The sequence below is a fragment of the Poromitra crassiceps genome (assembly GCF_964638095.1).
Source record: "Poromitra crassiceps genome assembly, chromosome: 20".
Taxonomy (NCBI): domain Eukaryota; kingdom Metazoa; phylum Chordata; class Actinopteri; order Beryciformes; family Melamphaidae; genus Poromitra; species Poromitra crassiceps.
Genome location: NC_139637.1, coordinates 7,943,443 through 7,960,593, shown reverse-complemented (window position 1 = coordinate 7,960,593; position 17,151 = coordinate 7,943,443). Strand labels below are relative to the sequence as shown.

Below are 17,151 nucleotides of genomic sequence, written 5' to 3'. Positions count from 1 at the left end.
ACTGCTGCTGCCTGCCTGCCTGCCTGCCTGCAACAATAATAACAACAGACGTCTAGAGCTCCAAGAGCAGCACGTTTACTGGTTCATAAAGTAGAACAAGACATGCATGGAGTGTCAGTGTGGCACACAGTTATTCCTCATACAATACAACATTGTAAACATAATTAATCGATTAAAAGGCACTTACTCCGAATTTAATACTTAAAGGGTAGTTTACACGTAACGCCACTCACTGCAACAAAACTGTTACAAAACACTTTGCGTAAGGGCGTTTTACAAGAGCCACACATCTTGATATGACGTCCCTGAAGTAAACACTCGGGTGTCCTGTCCTCGCGTGCCCTCTGCTGGACAACAGCTGTCACTTCTCTTTAGGAACACAACCCGATCTGTCAGCTGTGATTGGTCCAACAAGGCTCACGTCAGAGCAAAACACGGCAACTGGCAATTCCAGCGCTGATGTCTGATGTCTTGTCTAGCCGACCAACTCTGTTTACATTTTAAAAACTGCGACAGTTCACAACTTTAACAAGACATATATTATAGCCTACATCAAACTCTTGAGCTACTTCTGCTCTCACTCAGAATGTCAAAGCGATGTGATGTAGCCAGGCCTATAGACCAAATCACCGGGATGTTTACATTTACTTCCGGGTACCCCTGAGGTCCACACATTATAATGGCGGTGGACGGCATAAACTGACATGTTGAAGACAAAAACAGACAAAGAAGACAAAAATGGTTCGTCCGTGTTGTGTTGTTGTTTAATATCATTCATAACAACACTTTCACTAACGTTAGTGGAGACCAGACTAGCTAATTTAACTGTTGGACCAGACTAGAGTAGACTTGAAGCTAAATTAAATTGACGTGGCGTCAGTATCTCTGTCTGTACCAGGCTCTTTCTCGCCGAGAAGAGCGAAGAGCCTGGTGACGCGAGGTTACTCTGTAACGTTAACGACTGCAAAAAACAGCGAGTTTGACAGACGAACAAACGTTATTAGCTAGCTAACACTACATAAAACAAACACAGAAGAAAGGCTAGATACGTCGGACAAGCATGTTTACCAACCGTTTAACCATTTAAATTGAAAGTAGTCGGCTGAAAACAACGAGAGGGTTTGACAGCATTTATTTGACAACACGCACATTTAAACCTGCCGCCTTCCCCAAGTGGTACCCGGAAGTAAATTTGTTTACATGGTGACGTCACGGTGATTTGGTCTATAGTTTTTGAGATATTATGTTTGTTTGGCACAACTCATACTATTGACTGCCGTGGGGTTCCGCATTTCTGGGTGGCAAGTGACGTCACGCTGATCATTTTGCTATTGTAGAAAGCATTTCAAGAAATAACACAACTAGAGGTTCATCTTAGTGTTCTCATGTTCATTATGTTGGACATACCGGTAGTTCAATTTCTACTTCAATTTTTATGGTAAAAAAAACTTTGAAGGCAAAATCACTAAACCGGAAGTGCAATTCCTGCTGGAGCAAAAAATCCGGCTCAATCCTGCTCTCTCTCTCTCTCTCTCTCTCTCTCCCTCTCTCTCTCTCTCTCCCTCTCTCTCTCTCTCTCTCTCTCTCTCTCTCTCTCTCTCTCTCTCGCGCGCTCTCTCTCTCTCTCTCTCTCTCTCTCGCGCGCTCTCTCTCTCTCTCTCTCTCTCCGAGTTAATCATTTCCTTGTTCGGTGTGGCGCAGATTATTTTCTCCAGGTAAAGGTAGGTAGGCTATTGTAACAGTACTTTACTGACACTTTTACTCTAACTTGACTGTTTAATAAGACTGTTAACACTGTTAAAACTGTTAGCCTTTTTGCTTATTTAGACTAAAAAGAGTTTTCTCCGTGTAAAAAAAACTCTAGATTCAAAACTAGACTTGTTTACCCTGAAGTTATGAGGCCGCCGCGCGCGCGCACCGTCATATTAAATGAACACACCTAGAACTGACAGAGGAGAATAAGCAGTCTGTCTTCTCTCTCTCTCTCTGTCTCTCTCTAAAAGATAGACAACAAATGTTGGTTTTAGAATAAATCCTACTCTTGAGAAAAAAGAAAAAAAAAAGTTTTTCCAGTGTGGATGTATAAGAAACTCACATCTGATCATAGCATTACAGTGAACACAATTAGAACAACGCGCGCGCGCGCTCAAATTCCCCCAAAAGGCTACAAAACTTACAAAGGAAACTAGTTGATTGTGGTTCAAGCTCAGTCTGAAGTGACTTTTGATGGACTCCTGTGAGTTTGCTGTCAGTTAGCCTCAATGCTATATCATCTCTTGTAAAATGGAATAACTTCTTGTCACATGTCGCTCTTCAGTCAGAAACCATTTTGATATTGCAGACTGTGACGTCAGACAGATTTGAGATGCACTCTCATAGACCCTTCTCACGGGGCCCATTTTGTGTCGAAAAGGCAGGGTAAACACAGGTGCAAGCAAAACACTAATGAGGGTTTCAAACTTCCATTGGAATTTGGAAACCCTCATTAGTGTTTTGCTTGCACCTGTGTTTATTCTGCCTTTTTCACACAAAATGGCCCACGTGAAAAGGGTCTATTCTCACTCGTCATTGAATTATATAGTATATAATATAATGATATAACATCTAAATTACTGCTCCATGCATTACATGTGTGCTGCTCTGCAGTTTACTTCACTGTAGATGATGTGGTTAATGTCTCCATCTAGTGGACAGACAGTAGTACTCTTTCAGGTAGACCATTATGATGTCAGACTAGACTAGACACGAAGTTATGAGGCCACACCCTCATATCACATGAACACACCCAGAACTGACAGAGGAGAATAAGCAGCGTCTGTCTTCTCACTCTCTAAAGAAATATATCGGGGGCAACTTTTGCCCTCACGGTCTAAAAATTGGGGGCTTTAACAACATTTTGGGGGCACTTTAAAAATAGTAATTAATGCATAAAGTTGCTAAAGTGTAGTGTGAACAACAGCGCTGTTTGTGTGTGTGTTCTTCATCGTTGTCTTCTGGCATCCAGCTTGCAGGTGCTGAGTGTGATACAGATGGGATTTAAATCTATTGAATGAAAATACAATTATCAAAATATTGGGGGCAATTTTTGCCTCATGAACATGTTTTTTAGGGGAATTAATCTGAGATTTCTTGGGGGCATTTTTGCCCTGTGTGTGTGTGTGTGTGTGTGTGTGCGTGTGTGTGTGTGTGTGTGTGTGTGTGTGTGTGTGTGGCCCCTGGCTAAATTCCTACACTGGCAAACACATAGATAAATACATAGCTGAGAGAGAGCAGAATAGACAGGGTATATTATAGACAGGGTATACTGTCTGAGGCTGGGCGATATGGTTGAAATCAGTATCACGAATATTCACAGGGGTCAGTTTAAAATTTAGAAACATAATGTATATCACAATATGGGTCATATATTAAGCAAAATTAAAATTTGGTACTCCAATTATCATATTATCATATATTATAATTACCTGGCGTTATGATGTCACTGAATAGACGACAAACGATTGTACTGGATTATCGTCCTTTGGCACGGCTGCTACTCAATCAGTCAGCTGTAGACATTCTGACTAGTCTAACCTTAACCAGAACTAACTAGCACAGAAGAAATCTAACTAATCTACCGCCTAGTCTGCCCTGTCCTGACCACCTCTAATCTAGTCTAATCTTAGCCTGAACACTATACGATCACGGCTAATCTGCAGCCTATTAATTAATTAATACACAGGACAAGATGTTACTATCCCTTGTGCCAAAATCCGAGGAAAAACACATTTAGAAGCCCAATCCAGAATAAAACAAGCTAACAGGCTAACAAACTAATAAACAAGACACAAATCACCAGTTACCTACCCTAGCCAACAGCAGTATGAAGCATGTCATTGGGGTTTTCAAGTGGGCACCTTCCTTCACCGACGTTTCGTTAAGTTAGGCCCACGACACCTCAAGAAGGCTTAACGGTGTAATCCAGCGTCCTGGAAACACCCCCCTCCATGCTACCACCGCACAACTGCATATTACCTCACTATCTAAACCTAGCTATCCAGGTCGGTTCGGTATGACATTCCTGACTACACCACCACTGTCAATGATTCAGCCCTGTTGATGCGGACCGTCAATCATGACCAACAACAAACAATCCCTAACTACACCACCACTGTCAATGATTCTGCCCTGTTGATGCGGACCGTTAATCATGACCAACAACAAACAATCAATCTGACTTTAGCGAGCTCCCCAGCTAGCATGTTTCCTCCTTATCCACAGCCATTCACTTGCTCATTCTGTTGCCCGAGACATGTTGCTAACCGCAAGTTTCAGGCTCCGTCCCCGAATGCCCAACTCAGTTAGTAAGGCAATAACGGACTTTGCCACAAAACCACGGCAGCCCACCTCTACAGGGCGCACTCGAGCCCTCCAACCTAAGTTAAGTTAAAGTTAAGTTATCCTTTATTTATCCCCTTGGGGAAATTCATCCTCTGCATTTGACCCATCCTCTACTAGGAACCTTCCTAGAACTAGGAGCAGCTGCTCTGCCTCTGCTGCCATTTCAGCATACCTAGCTTTCTTGCGCTCATAAGCCTCCTCAACTCGATCTTCCCACGGGACTGTGAGTTCGATAAAATAAACTCTCTTCTCTACCTCAGACCACAGTAACAAGTCCGGACGTAGCCGGGTGCTAACTATATATGCTGGGATGACTAGCTGTTCATTCAAGTCAACCCTCATTTCCCAGGCTCCACCTACACTTAGCTGCCCTAACTTGTGCCTGACCTTAATTGGTCTAATCTTTTCTCCCTCACGTACAAATTTGATCTGTCTAGTCTCTTTGCTAACCTAAACCACTCTGAGCTACCCCGGCACCGACTACCCCAGTCCCCACCCCCCCTCCCACAAACATATGAGAAGTGGAGCCCAGGCAGAGAAGTACCCCCACAACCCAACAACCCCACAACCCCACGGCCATAAGAAAACCTTATAGCCCCTGGATTGCCTCACCTTAAAGGAGAGGAGGAACCTTGTGAGGGCCGATGCAGCTTAGAGGCCAAACATAGACCCCAACTGGGGACCCTCCTCCAGGACAGGCTGAGATGTAATCGATGTTCGGCTAAACATTTGACTGTTGCAAATATGGAGATGAAATTGCCACAAAAAAGAGTTGGTTGGTAGTTGAAGGTAAATAAAAATAGGACAGTGGATAATCACAATAATTTTGCACTGTTTTGTTTTTAGAGAAGCATGACATTTCTCACATAGTTATTGAATACCATAATGCTTATTTTCAGATGTGGAGGGAAGGGAAGTAAGATTTGACCTCAAATCCAAGATGGCCGCTGATCCCATGGGTCTAATGTTCAAATGTGCTCATAACAGTTGTGCACTTTTTGAGAAAAGCATGACATTTCTCACGTAGTGAGTGAATATCCTACCATAAGGTTTATTTTCAGATGTGGAGGGAAGTCAAGTTTGACCTCAAATCCAAGATGGCTGCCAATCCCCCGAGTCTAATACCGCATTCAAGACAACTTGGAACACTGGAAAAATTAGTTTTGACCTGTAAAAAATGATTTGAACGCTTGTCGAGGTCGGAATTACATGTCAGAAATTCGGGTATCATTTCAGATCTCCAGTCTGTCCGAGTTGACATCATCAAAGTGTTTTTTGACCTAATTTGAGGTGCAATTATGCAATATGTGTTTATATTGTTTATATTTCGCTCTGATTATAGCAATATGTTGAATTCCCAATGAAATTAGCTAGCTGAAGTTAGCTGTGTATGTTTTTGTAAATGTATCCTGTAATAACAGCTTGTAGTAATGACTGAGTGCAGCTAACAGCATGTTGGTGTGTTTGTGTGAAGGTGTTGTTGGCTCCACTATGAGTCAGTGTGAGGAGAGAGAGGAGGGGCTCTCTCTGTCTGAGGAACATGACAGCCGGACCAAAGCTAAGAGGTAAGATGACATAACTGTTCTCTATCTCACAGCTAAGCAGTGACATCATTACAGCACAGCAGTGACATCATTACAGCACAGCAGTGACATCATTACAGCTCAGCAGTGACATCATTACAGCTCAGCAGTGACATCATTACAGCTTAGCAGTGACATCATTACAACTCAGCAGTGACATCATTACAGCTCAGCAGTGACATCATTACAGCGCAGCAGTGACATCATTACAGCTCAGCACTGACATCATTACATCTCAGCAGTGACAGCAGTGACATCATTACATCTCAGCAGTGACATCATTACAGCTCAGCAGTGACATCATTAACCCTTCATTATCCAGAGTCAAAGCTCTGTCTGTCTCTGTTGTGTTGAAGGCCAGTTCAGCAGGAGAGAGCAGACTCCCCTGTACCCAGCTGTGTATCCATGAAGAGTGACTGGTCTATGGATCCTCCTCTTCACTTCAAACATGGACAGCAGTCTACTGAGCAAAGGTAAGAACGGAAAGCAGATTAGTTTATTTGATTCTACTGAACAGAGGAAAGAAGTCATGATACTCTGTTGATTTAATTTCTTCTTTTATTACAATTAACTATCCAGATTCCAGAAGGGTTTTGCTTAACATATTTTCTTTTGCAGCATTGCTCTGCCTCACATCCATAGCTACATATATTCATACCAGAGCTCCTCAGTACAACAACAGCCTTCTGCTGTTGGTCACTGAGCAGCTACCAGAACAGTCTGGGGGTTGAGATCTTTGCTCAAGGTCTAATTGTTGGTAGTTTCACAGGGTGGAGAAAGAGTTACATATTCAAAGTTGACTTTCAAAGTTGTTACTGGGATTCAAACCGGCAACCTACTGGTCAAAACCCTGCTTCTCTAACATGTTCACTGCCACCACCCTGTTTTATCAATCCTTAGCAGGATCCAGCAGAAGAGAGCAGACTCCCCTGTACCCAGCTGTGTGTCCATGAAGAGTGACTGGTCTATGGATCGTCCTATTAGTTTCAAAGATGGACAGCAGTCTACTGAGCAAAGGTAAGAACTGAAAACAGATGAGTTTATTTGATTCTACTGAACAGACATAGTCAAGTCAAGTCAAGTTTATTTGTATAGCACATTTCATACACAGATGCAGTTCAAAGTGTTTCACATAAGATGATGATGAGGATGACATAAGAAAATAAAAAAAAGGATAAAATAGACATTTCACAACAGCTTTGTCTTTATACTGTAGTTTCTGTGTGCTTTATACTTGTGCAGTATTGTTTTATTTTTAAAATATCCGACTGGACGTCGTATTGTTATTATCGCTAACTAACACAGGAGTGCAGCCGGTCAGTGCGGTCTGCGTCTCTGCTTCGTGAGCTGGATTAGCTCACTGGCATAACAAACGGGCCAGATTCCAAAACAGATGAGATTAAAATGTGTCAGACAATGGTTTTGTATGCAGGAGACAAGGCTACAGCTGCAGGATCAAATGGACAAAAAGACTGCAACACCACAAACACGACCACAGCTCAGACAACAACTAACCATAAAGCACTATCCAGTGGCAGTATGGCCGCCTGTCACTCAACCGGGCCACGCCCTTAATTATGCATAACTTTAAACCTTTATTAAATGTAAACGGCTGAGTTATGCAAAAATTGACCCCCCTACAGTTGTTATGAAAAGGTGAAATTAGCTATATAGACCAAAACCGTGTTTCGGTCCAGGCTGTAAAGATGTTTAATTACTGTTGGGGCATTTTAACAGGAACGATGGGACTTCTGAGTCCTGCCTCAAGTGGCCATTCGAGGAATTACAGCTTAAACAAAGACTTCCGCATCTTCAGGGGAAAGGTGGTGGGCTTGCCCCTTGGTCAAACCCTGAGCTAGCCCCCTGGTGGTCACTGAGCAGCTACCAGATCCGTCTGGGGGTTGAGATCTTTGCTCAAGGTCTAATTGTTGGTAGTTTCACAGGGTGGAGAAAGAGTTACAAGTCAAGTCAAGTCAAGTTTATTTATATAGCCCTAATTCACAAGCATGTCTCAGAGGGCTTCACAGAAAGTATGTCTAGCTAATTCTAGCTGACACAACAGTAACAAGAATATACAGAATAAAGATAACATTTGAACAATTGATAATATAGAAAATACAGGAACGAGGGGAGAGCAGAGGAGAGCGCAGGAGAAGGGAGAACAGCAGGGGGAATATTAATGTACACAGTTACATATTCACTCTGACTTTCAAAGTTGTTACTGGGATTCAAACCGGCAACCTACTGGTCAAAACCCTGCTTCTCTAACATGTTCACTGCCACCACCCTGTTTTATCAATCCTTAGCAGGATCCAGCAGAAGAGAGCAGACTCCCCTGTACCCAGCTGTGTGTCCATGAAGAGTGACTGGTCTATGGATCGTCCTATTAGTTTCAAAGATGGACAGCAGCCTACTGAGCAAAGGTAAGAACTGAAAACAGATGAGTTTATTTGATTCTACTGAACAGAGGAAAGAAGTCATGATACTCTGTTGATTTAGTTTCTTCTCTCAAAACATCACATCCAATAATCATAGCAGCATTTACAGTAGGAATGCACCATATTTAACGGACCGATACATTATCATCCATTATGGCCATTTTGCATGAGCTCGTGACGTCACAGCTGCACCTGGTGCCAGGCGCACTAGAGCCAAACATGGCTGCCGGCAGTGTGGCTGTTCCACAGTTTCAGATGATAACAACTAGGGCTGTCAAACGATTACTTTTCTTAATCGCGATTAATCTTGCGATTAACTATAGTTAATCGCGATTAATCGCATCTTTGTATCGCATGTTTAAAATGCCATTATTTTGCAAAACATCCCCGTATTCAAAGCACTTAAAACACACAATCCCTGGAAGTTTCATTTCGGGTAAAGATGATTCTATATGGTTTACGCCAGCTCTGGGAGTATGAACTCCAAAATCCAATCCACTAACATTATTAAAGTCCCTGGAAACCAGAAATATTTCTTTATTATTTAGCATTTTGAGTTCATCACATCACAGGAGCCTATGTTAATAAGCCACCAGCCAAATTTGAACGATGATGAACGTCGCAAAGTATATAAATTTAGGTTTGACAGTCCTGGCAAAAGTCATGAGAATCAATTATTTTTTAGAGTGTATTTTCTCCCGCGGACTGTGTGGGCGTGTCCCGTCTACAGCAGGGAAATTTCCCTATCTCAGTCAGACCTCTCTCCTCTCCTCGGAGAGGGAGAGAGAGAGAGATGGTTTGTGTGTGTGTGTGTGTGTGTGTGTGTGTGTGTGTGTGTGTGTGTGTGTTCGCGTGTTGCTGCGCGCATAGCGTACTGACGGTCATCTGTCTATCTGTCTGCACGCGCGCACACACACACACAGCAGCGCCGCAGCAGGCAGAGGAGAGGTTTCTACACACCGCCGACGAGACTAATCTCTGCTCTGCCACTTCGAGTGCACAGCGCTTCTGTCTCCCTCCCACCGTGTGCTGTTCGTTCTCTCTCTCTCTCTCTCTCTCTCTCTCTCACTAGTCCAGAGAGAGAGAGAGAGAGAGAGAGAGAGAGAGAGAGAGAGAGAGAGAGAGAGAGAGAGAGAGAGAGAGAGAGAGAGAGAGAGAGAGAGAGAGAGAGAGAGAGAGAGAGAGAACGAACACAGCACACAGAGTGGGAGGGAGACAGACAGACAGCGCTGTGGGGGCAAAGAACGCGCGTGTACAAAGGTTATATAGAGCTTATGACATCATAAGCTCCTGCGTTTTAGCACCTCGCGCACTGCTGTCTTCAATGAGGAAGTACTTTGTAGAATCTTGTAGAAAAGTGTCGATTTTAAGGCTTTGGGTTGAAAGTAATGTATAATAATTTCGGAGGCACACAATTACTAACATAAGACCCTAAATAACATAGTTAGAACGTTTTTGTGGATTTTGGTTTCCAGGGACTTTAAGCTAACCAGGAGTCCCACTATAAACCAAATAGGGACTTTTGAGTTGAGCTATATGCAGAACTGGACAGAGCCATCATCTGTTTGGAGACCAATAATAAGGAAAACAAACACACACATTACATAAAAAAAAATCTGTCAACATCACATAGTGTCTTTTCTTTCATCTTTCATCTTTCCATGTCTTCTCCATTCACTTCAATAGAACTGGCCCCAATGCAAAATTCAAACAGATCAGTAACATGACAATAAAAGTCTAAATTACTAGGCTGCCTTTTGTCATTGTGTTTTATCTGCAGACTAATGCCTCCCACACACTAGAGGATAAAATGCCCGATTTAATGCCCGATTCCCCTCGGGGGGGCGTGGCCCGATTCGAGGCTAGTCTCAACCGATTTTTTGTCAAAATAATTGTCAAGTGTCTGGTGTCAATAAATTATTGATTGAATCGGAGCCTGCCCGATCTCGAATCGGGCATATCAAACATGTTTGATATTTACGATGGCTGTCTCCCGACGGAACCCGCAATAGCCAATGAGAGCAAGCAGACCGGGACTCGTCGACGCGTCATACCCGGATGTTAATGCAGCGCTCACAACAAACGAGCAACAGCCATGGCAACAGCAGAGCCATGTAGCTCCTCTCCCCAGCATCCTCACAGCAGCTTAAAACAGGGTGGACAGCGGCGGAGGGCTCTCCAAACATGCGCCGAGCGGAGCGGCCCGCCCCAAGGGAGCGGACATGCTGCAATATGAGCTCTCAGACAGGACGTTGTTTTAGCTTATTTTGCGAGGGTGTCCGCCCGCTTGTAGCGGACCCGCCGCTCGGCGCATGTTTGGAGAGCCATCCGCCGTTGTCTGTGGGAAAAAATTGCGGTTCTGTGGGATATAAACAGCCTACAGTCTAGTTGCTGGAATCGCTGTGAGTCGGTACTTCAAACGGCTGGTGTGTGGTCTCGCAGTCTGGCCGAATCGTCTAGTGTGTGTGTTCAGGCGATTTTAATGTTAAAATCTGATTAAATTGTCCTCATGTCTGTGGTCTCTCATGTTTTTAAAATCGGTTAAGATTTGAAAATCCTCTAGTGTGTAGGCAGCATAAGCGGTTCAGTTCAATAAATGCCTTTATTTTTTGTATTGTTTAATTGAGTGATACTTTACTAAAACAATCATATATATTATATCAGAAGTGCTCTTTGTTTTGTGTTCACAGTAGTGATGTCAGTTAGATTTGGTTAGGTCAGAGCTATGGAATAGTCTTTTAAATCACCCATCTTTGCTCAACACATCTGTCTTTTGTCACCCCAGGTGTGCATAAAATACAGGTTAAGAACTTATTTCTTTAAATACAAAGATGTGAAATAATTATCGGTTATTGTATCCGTTATTGGCCAGGAGAAGCAGATATTTATCGGTTATCGTATCGGCTCAAAAAAATCCATAGCCTATCGTGCATCCCTAATTTACAGTGGATTTCACTGTGTGTGTGTGTGTGTGTGTGTGTGTGTGTGTGTGTGTGTGTGCGTGTGCGTGTGCGTGCGTGCGTGCGCGTGCGCCTGCATCTGTGTGCGTGTGTGTGTGTGTGTGTGTGACATTATATGACCTAATACTTCATGTGTTCTCCAGAGTCCACCAGGAGAGGTCAGAGGTTCCCAGTGGTCAGTCTGTCCAGGAGCTTCAAACAGACCTAGACTCCATATTTATGGTGTGTAAATGTACAACACATTTTACTGCAGCTACTGAATTACAAAACAACTACTCTGCGGCCTGTACTACGAATGTTGTATAAGAAGATCCAGGATCTGTCCCTTGATCTGGTTTGTCTAAACCAGATCAGCTCGATTGTAGTTAACTTGTACTACGAACCTCGTTTGCCACTAGTTTAGTGGACCCAGGTTTTCCTAATCAAGCCTTGAGCTCGTGCACATAAAAAGGGCGTTCTCTCTGACGTCTGACCAATCACAACATGGAGACGCCAAACACGTCATCGGCTGCGTCTGACTGGCAGCAGCAGCAGCAGCAGCAGAGCCGCATATTTCTCGCTTGAGGAGCAAACGCTCATATTCACGAAATATGAGGTTTTTAAACATCTAATAAAAACAAAGGGCAACACTGTTGCACATAATAAGCGTGAAAGGAGGGCTGGCAAAAAATTGCAGATTGTCTAAATGCATAAGTTATTCAGCTTGCTTGATTTCGCCACCAAAGCGCCAGACACGCCTATTTCCTCATTGAATGAATCCGCAAATAAAAATCTGTGTTGGATATTATTAGTCTGTTCCTGAATGACTGTCTAAAGGGACCACTTTTATCCACACCAGTAATTTCTTTGAAGAGCGGTTTCGTAGGCTATCTACAGCTCTCTATCTACAGTCTTTTGTGGAAGCAATGTGTAATCTATCTCAGTGCAAAATCCGTATGTATAGACCATTTAGGCTCAATGAATAATAATGATCTCATGATGTGTTTAGTCGCACTGACTGAATAATTCCTATAGGCTAATCAATAAAAAAAAGAATGATAATAAAATAAAAAAATGGTTCTGAACTGAATTGACACGGTACGTGCAGGCATAGATTTCATTTATAAAAAATAGCCTATTTCGTGGTCACATATAGGCTATAGGCTATTGTCAGCAGAGTCGCATATCTCCATATTTCATATAATGATGCTGGAAATATGAAGTTCAATCACATCATACAGGCCAAAAGCAACACAGTTGCAGCTGAAAAATGCAGGAGTAGCCTAGATATTAATCATCTTAATATGGGATCGCCTGTGTGCAGGTGATCCCATATTAAATTGCTTAGATGTAGTAGGCTATTCTAGCATGTGGGCTATGACCATTTCAATTCCAACCCAACGTCAGTCTCAGCTCCATTGCACACATGGCACCGTGCGCTTTGGAGACGTTTATGTAACCTTTTTATGCCGGTTTAGTGATATTTCTCCACTCACTATTCAGCTGCAATCGATCAGCGGGGTCAAACAACGTATCTAGGCTACTTGAGAGCACAAAAATGAATATATAAAAACATATTCCAAAGTGGTAAGTAGGGCTTAATTAAAATGTAGCCTGCAACAAGTGCAAGGCTTTAGTCCTTGATTAATTCAACATTACAATTCGTGCTCCTTCCTTGATGGGAAACTAGTCCAGAAAGGGGTTGGCCATTTTTCCAAACTGCTGATTCGATTGGTTCGTGGGCGGTGTATCTAAGGTCTAATCTTATCCTTGCAACTTAACCTGCTGCGGACCAGGTTAAGTGTGAAGCATAAGTTGCTATGGAAATATATGTCGGTAAGAAGTTAACTTGCTTTGTAGTACGGCTAAACCAGGTTTAAACCTGAAGTTACCTCGCTAAACCACTAATCTTGCTTTGTAGTACAGGCCTCTGGTCTTATAACAGTCTGTTGTTGTTGTTCTTGTTGTTGTTTCTCCTCTAGTCTCTCCCAAGACTCAAATATTATGTTGAATCCCTGCGCTCCGCATACTACACAAATGAGTCTGTGCCACTTCACAGCCACTGCTGGGGTTTTAGGGCGGGTCTAGGCAGGTTGAAATTGAATGAGTGACAGGTCATAGGACCAATGAGAGAGCGGTTCGAAAAATGGGCTGCGCCTCCCGTGCAGAGCCATGTAGATAGAAGAGTCCCGACATCTCCATTCACTCCAATGGACCAGTTTTTTACTCTCAAGGGTTCCAGGAATTAAGGTCCTGGATTAAGCAGCACTGCCGAGTTGCAGCAAAATAGACAGTTTGTGTTGTACTCTGAAAGGGTTTTCCCCCCCTTGAATCAAATTGTACATTATCAGCTTTATTTTAGCATGCAAAAGTAGCGCGAGACCCATTCCTGGCTGTTCATTGGCTACTGAGTCTCACATTTTGTTCCTCCGCTGACGCCACTCTATCTCTAGAGGACACTACTCCCGTGTCGTCTGATCGCAGATTGCAAAGTCGTTACTCAGTGGTGGAGACTGAATCCACCACTGGCCAATCACTGGCCAAGTGAACGGTTCACTTCTGTCCCCAGCTGGCTGAAGGGAGTGTCCCAGAGAGAGAGATCTGCAGCATGCAGTAACATAGTGTATCAGCGTAACAACTCTCATGGGTCTGGCGTTGAGACTATTTCTCCCCAAACCCTGTTCCATCCTGTCTTTTGCCTGCTTCCTGGTCATTATTGTAGAATTTGTTCTTAACTAACTTCTTGCCTGTTAAAATAAAGATTGTTGGTTGATGAGGTCTTCAAGCTGCACTCTTTAGACCAGTGGATCTGATGTTATTACAGTATTATTATTTTTCAGAATGTTTAATTCAAATGTTATTCTGTTGCAGCTGCTTGAGGAGAACATTGTCACTTTTGTGAAGAAGGAGCTGAAGAGAGTCCAGCTGGTTCTCAGTCCAGATTACCCAGAATGCTTAGAGAGTCCAAGGGAGGAGGAGGAGGCTTTTCTAAACATCACACTGCTCTTCCTGAGGAGAATGAAGCAGGAGGAGCTGGCTGACTCTCTGCAGAGCAGTAAGAGGCTTTAACAGCTTTAACATGATGGAGGGAGGAAGTGGTGGGAAAATGGGAGATATATGATTAGTTATTAGACATTTCTCAAGAAAGATTGATTCAATTCCAGATTGCAAAATAATATTCACAATCCTCATGAATCATCAGCTAAAATCATTGATTTATTCATTTGGGTGTATAATGCTGAACACAGTATTATTTAAGAACAAATGCCACCACAGATGCATTTCACATTGGGTAGCACACACAGTCAGGACCTGTTTGTCCACCAGTGATGAGCAGAATAGATGCCATGTGGTTAGGAAAAGTATGCATTCACAGATTAATATTTACACTTCTCATATTTACAGCAACATCCACTGATTGATGTAATTTGTACTTTCAGAAACTCTTGCTGGAGTGTGCCAACGTAATCACAAATCCAGTCTGAAGGAGAAGTTCCAGTGTCTGTTTGAGGGGATTGCTAAAGCAGGAAACCCAACACTTCTGAATCAGACCTACACAGAGCATTACCTCACAGAGGGAGGGAGTGGAGATGTCAATGATGAACATGAGGTGAGACAGATTGAAGCAGCATCCAGGAAACCAGTGAGACCGGAAACAATAATCAAAAGTGAAGACATCTTTAAACCCTTACCTGGAAGAGATGAACCAACCAGAACATTGATGACAAAGGGAGTGGCTGGCATTGGGAAAACAGTCTTAACACAGAAGTTCACTCTGGGCTGGGCTGAAGACAAAGCCAACCAGGATATACAGTTCACATTTCCATTCACTTTCCGAGAGCTGAATCTGCTGAAAGGGAAAAAGTACAGCTTGGTGGAACTTCTTCATCACTTCTTTCCTGAGACCAAAGGCATCTTCAGATTTGACAAGTTCCAAGTTGTGTTCATCTTTGACGGTGTGGATGAGTGTCGACTTCCTCTGGACTTCCAGAACAACAGGATTGTGACTGATGTTACAGAGTCAACCTCGGTTGACGTGCTGCTGACAAACCTTATCAAGGGGAAACTGCTTCCCGCTGCTCGCCTCTGGATGACCACGCGACCGGCAGCAGCCAAGCAGATCCCTCCTGATTGCATTGACATGGTGACAGAGGTGAGAGGCTTCACTGACTCACAGAAGGATGAGTACTTCAGGAAGAGATTCATAGATGAGGAGCAGGCCAGCAGAATCATCTCCCACATCAAGACTTCACGAACCCTCCACATCATGTGCCACATACCAGTGTTTTGTTGGATCACTGCTACAGTTCTGGAGCTTGTGTTGAAAACCAGAGAGAGAAGAGACATGCCCAAGACCCTGACTGAGATGTACATCCACTTCCTGCTGGTTCAGTCCAAACAGGCGGATGTCAAGTATCATGGGAGTGCTGAAACAGATCCAATCTGGAATACAGAGAGCAGGAAGATGATTCTCTCTCTGGGAAAACTGGCTTTTGAGGAGCTAGAGAGAGGCAACCTAATCTTCTATGAAGCCGACCTGAGAAAGTGTGACATTGATATCAGAGCAGCCTCAGTGTACTCAGGAGTGTTCACACAGATCTTTAAAGAGGAGCGTGGGCTGAACGAGGACACTGTGTTCTGCTTTGTCCATCTGAGCATTCAGGAGTTTCTGGCTGCAGTTTATGTCTTTCTGTCCTTCATCAACACTGGTGTCAATCTACTGTCAGAAAGTCAATCAACATCCTGGTGGTCAACACTATCAAGAGACAAATCTAAACTAACACGCCTCTACCAGAGTGCTGTGGACAAGGCCTTACAGAGTCCAAATGGACACCTGGACTTGTTCCTCCGCTTCCTCCTGGGTCTTTCACTAGAGACCAATCAGACTCTCCTAAGAGGCCTGCTGACACAGACAGGAAGTAGTTTGAAGACCAATCAGAAAACGGTCCAGTACATCCAGGAGAAGATCAAGGTGAATCCCTCTTCAGAGAAAAGCATCAATCTGTTCCACTGTCTGAATGAGCTGAATGACCATTCTCTAGTGGAGGAGATCCAACAGCACCTGAGTTCAGGAAGGCTCTCCAAAGCCGGACTCTCCCCTGCTCAGTGGTCAGGTCTGGTCTTCATCATACTGTCATCAGAAAAAGAGCTCGATGTGTTTGACCTGAAGAAATACTCTGCTTCAGAGGAGGCTCTCCTGGGGCTGCTGCCGCTGGTCAAAGCCTCCAATAAATCTCTGTAGGTGCATGCATAACTTGATGTCTTCAATATGAAATGCAATATACAGAAAAAACTACTTTCAAATTTCTTGTTCATGGCTAATTCTTCCCCAGGTTGAGTGGCTGTAAGCTATCAGAGAGAGGCTGTGAAGCTCTGGCCTCAGTTCTCAGCTCCCAGTCCTCTAGTCTGCGAGAGCTGGACCTGAGTAACAACGACTTGGAAGATCCAGGTGTGAAGCTGCTCTCTGCTGGACTGGAGAGTCCACACTGTAGACTGGAGAGTCTCAGGTCAGTATCCTTTAAGCCCATGGTACACCAATCAAACCTTCTCCAACAAACACAGACAAACACAGATGTTTGTTTGGTGCCCCGTTGCTGGCTGTCGTTGTTTGGAATTGTTTGGAGATGTTTGGTCAGATTCAACATGTTCAATCCTTTATATAGGTCTTCACAGGTCTACTCGGGTATTACACATAATGATAGAATAGATAGTGATAGAATCGGACCCGACCCGGACCCTAATTGATCATAATAAATATGGACCCGGACCCGTACGGGTCTTGGGTCGGGTCCCAGGTCCTAGGATCCGAGT

General features: G+C 43.6%; 1 protein-coding gene across 1 annotated transcript in view; it reads left to right on the top strand.

Annotated features, from left to right (window-relative positions):
• Positions 1 to 6,411: 6,411 nt before the first annotated feature.
• Positions 6,412 to 17,151, top strand: part of LOC310794545 (NLR family CARD domain-containing protein 3-like) — a gene marked incomplete at both ends in the record, with an annotated part of 33,542 nt that continues 22,802 nt past the window's right edge. The window contains 5 exons of the mRNA XM_083656515.1: positions 6,412 to 6,436; positions 11,187 to 11,203; positions 11,505 to 11,519; positions 14,245 to 14,395; positions 14,781 to 16,578. Of these exons, the coding sequence (XP_083512641.1) occupies positions 6,412 to 6,436; positions 11,187 to 11,203; positions 11,505 to 11,519; positions 14,245 to 14,395; positions 14,781 to 16,578 (2,006 nt within the window). The remainder of the gene's footprint in view (positions 6,437 to 11,186; positions 11,204 to 11,504; positions 11,520 to 14,244; positions 14,396 to 14,780; positions 16,579 to 17,151) is intronic.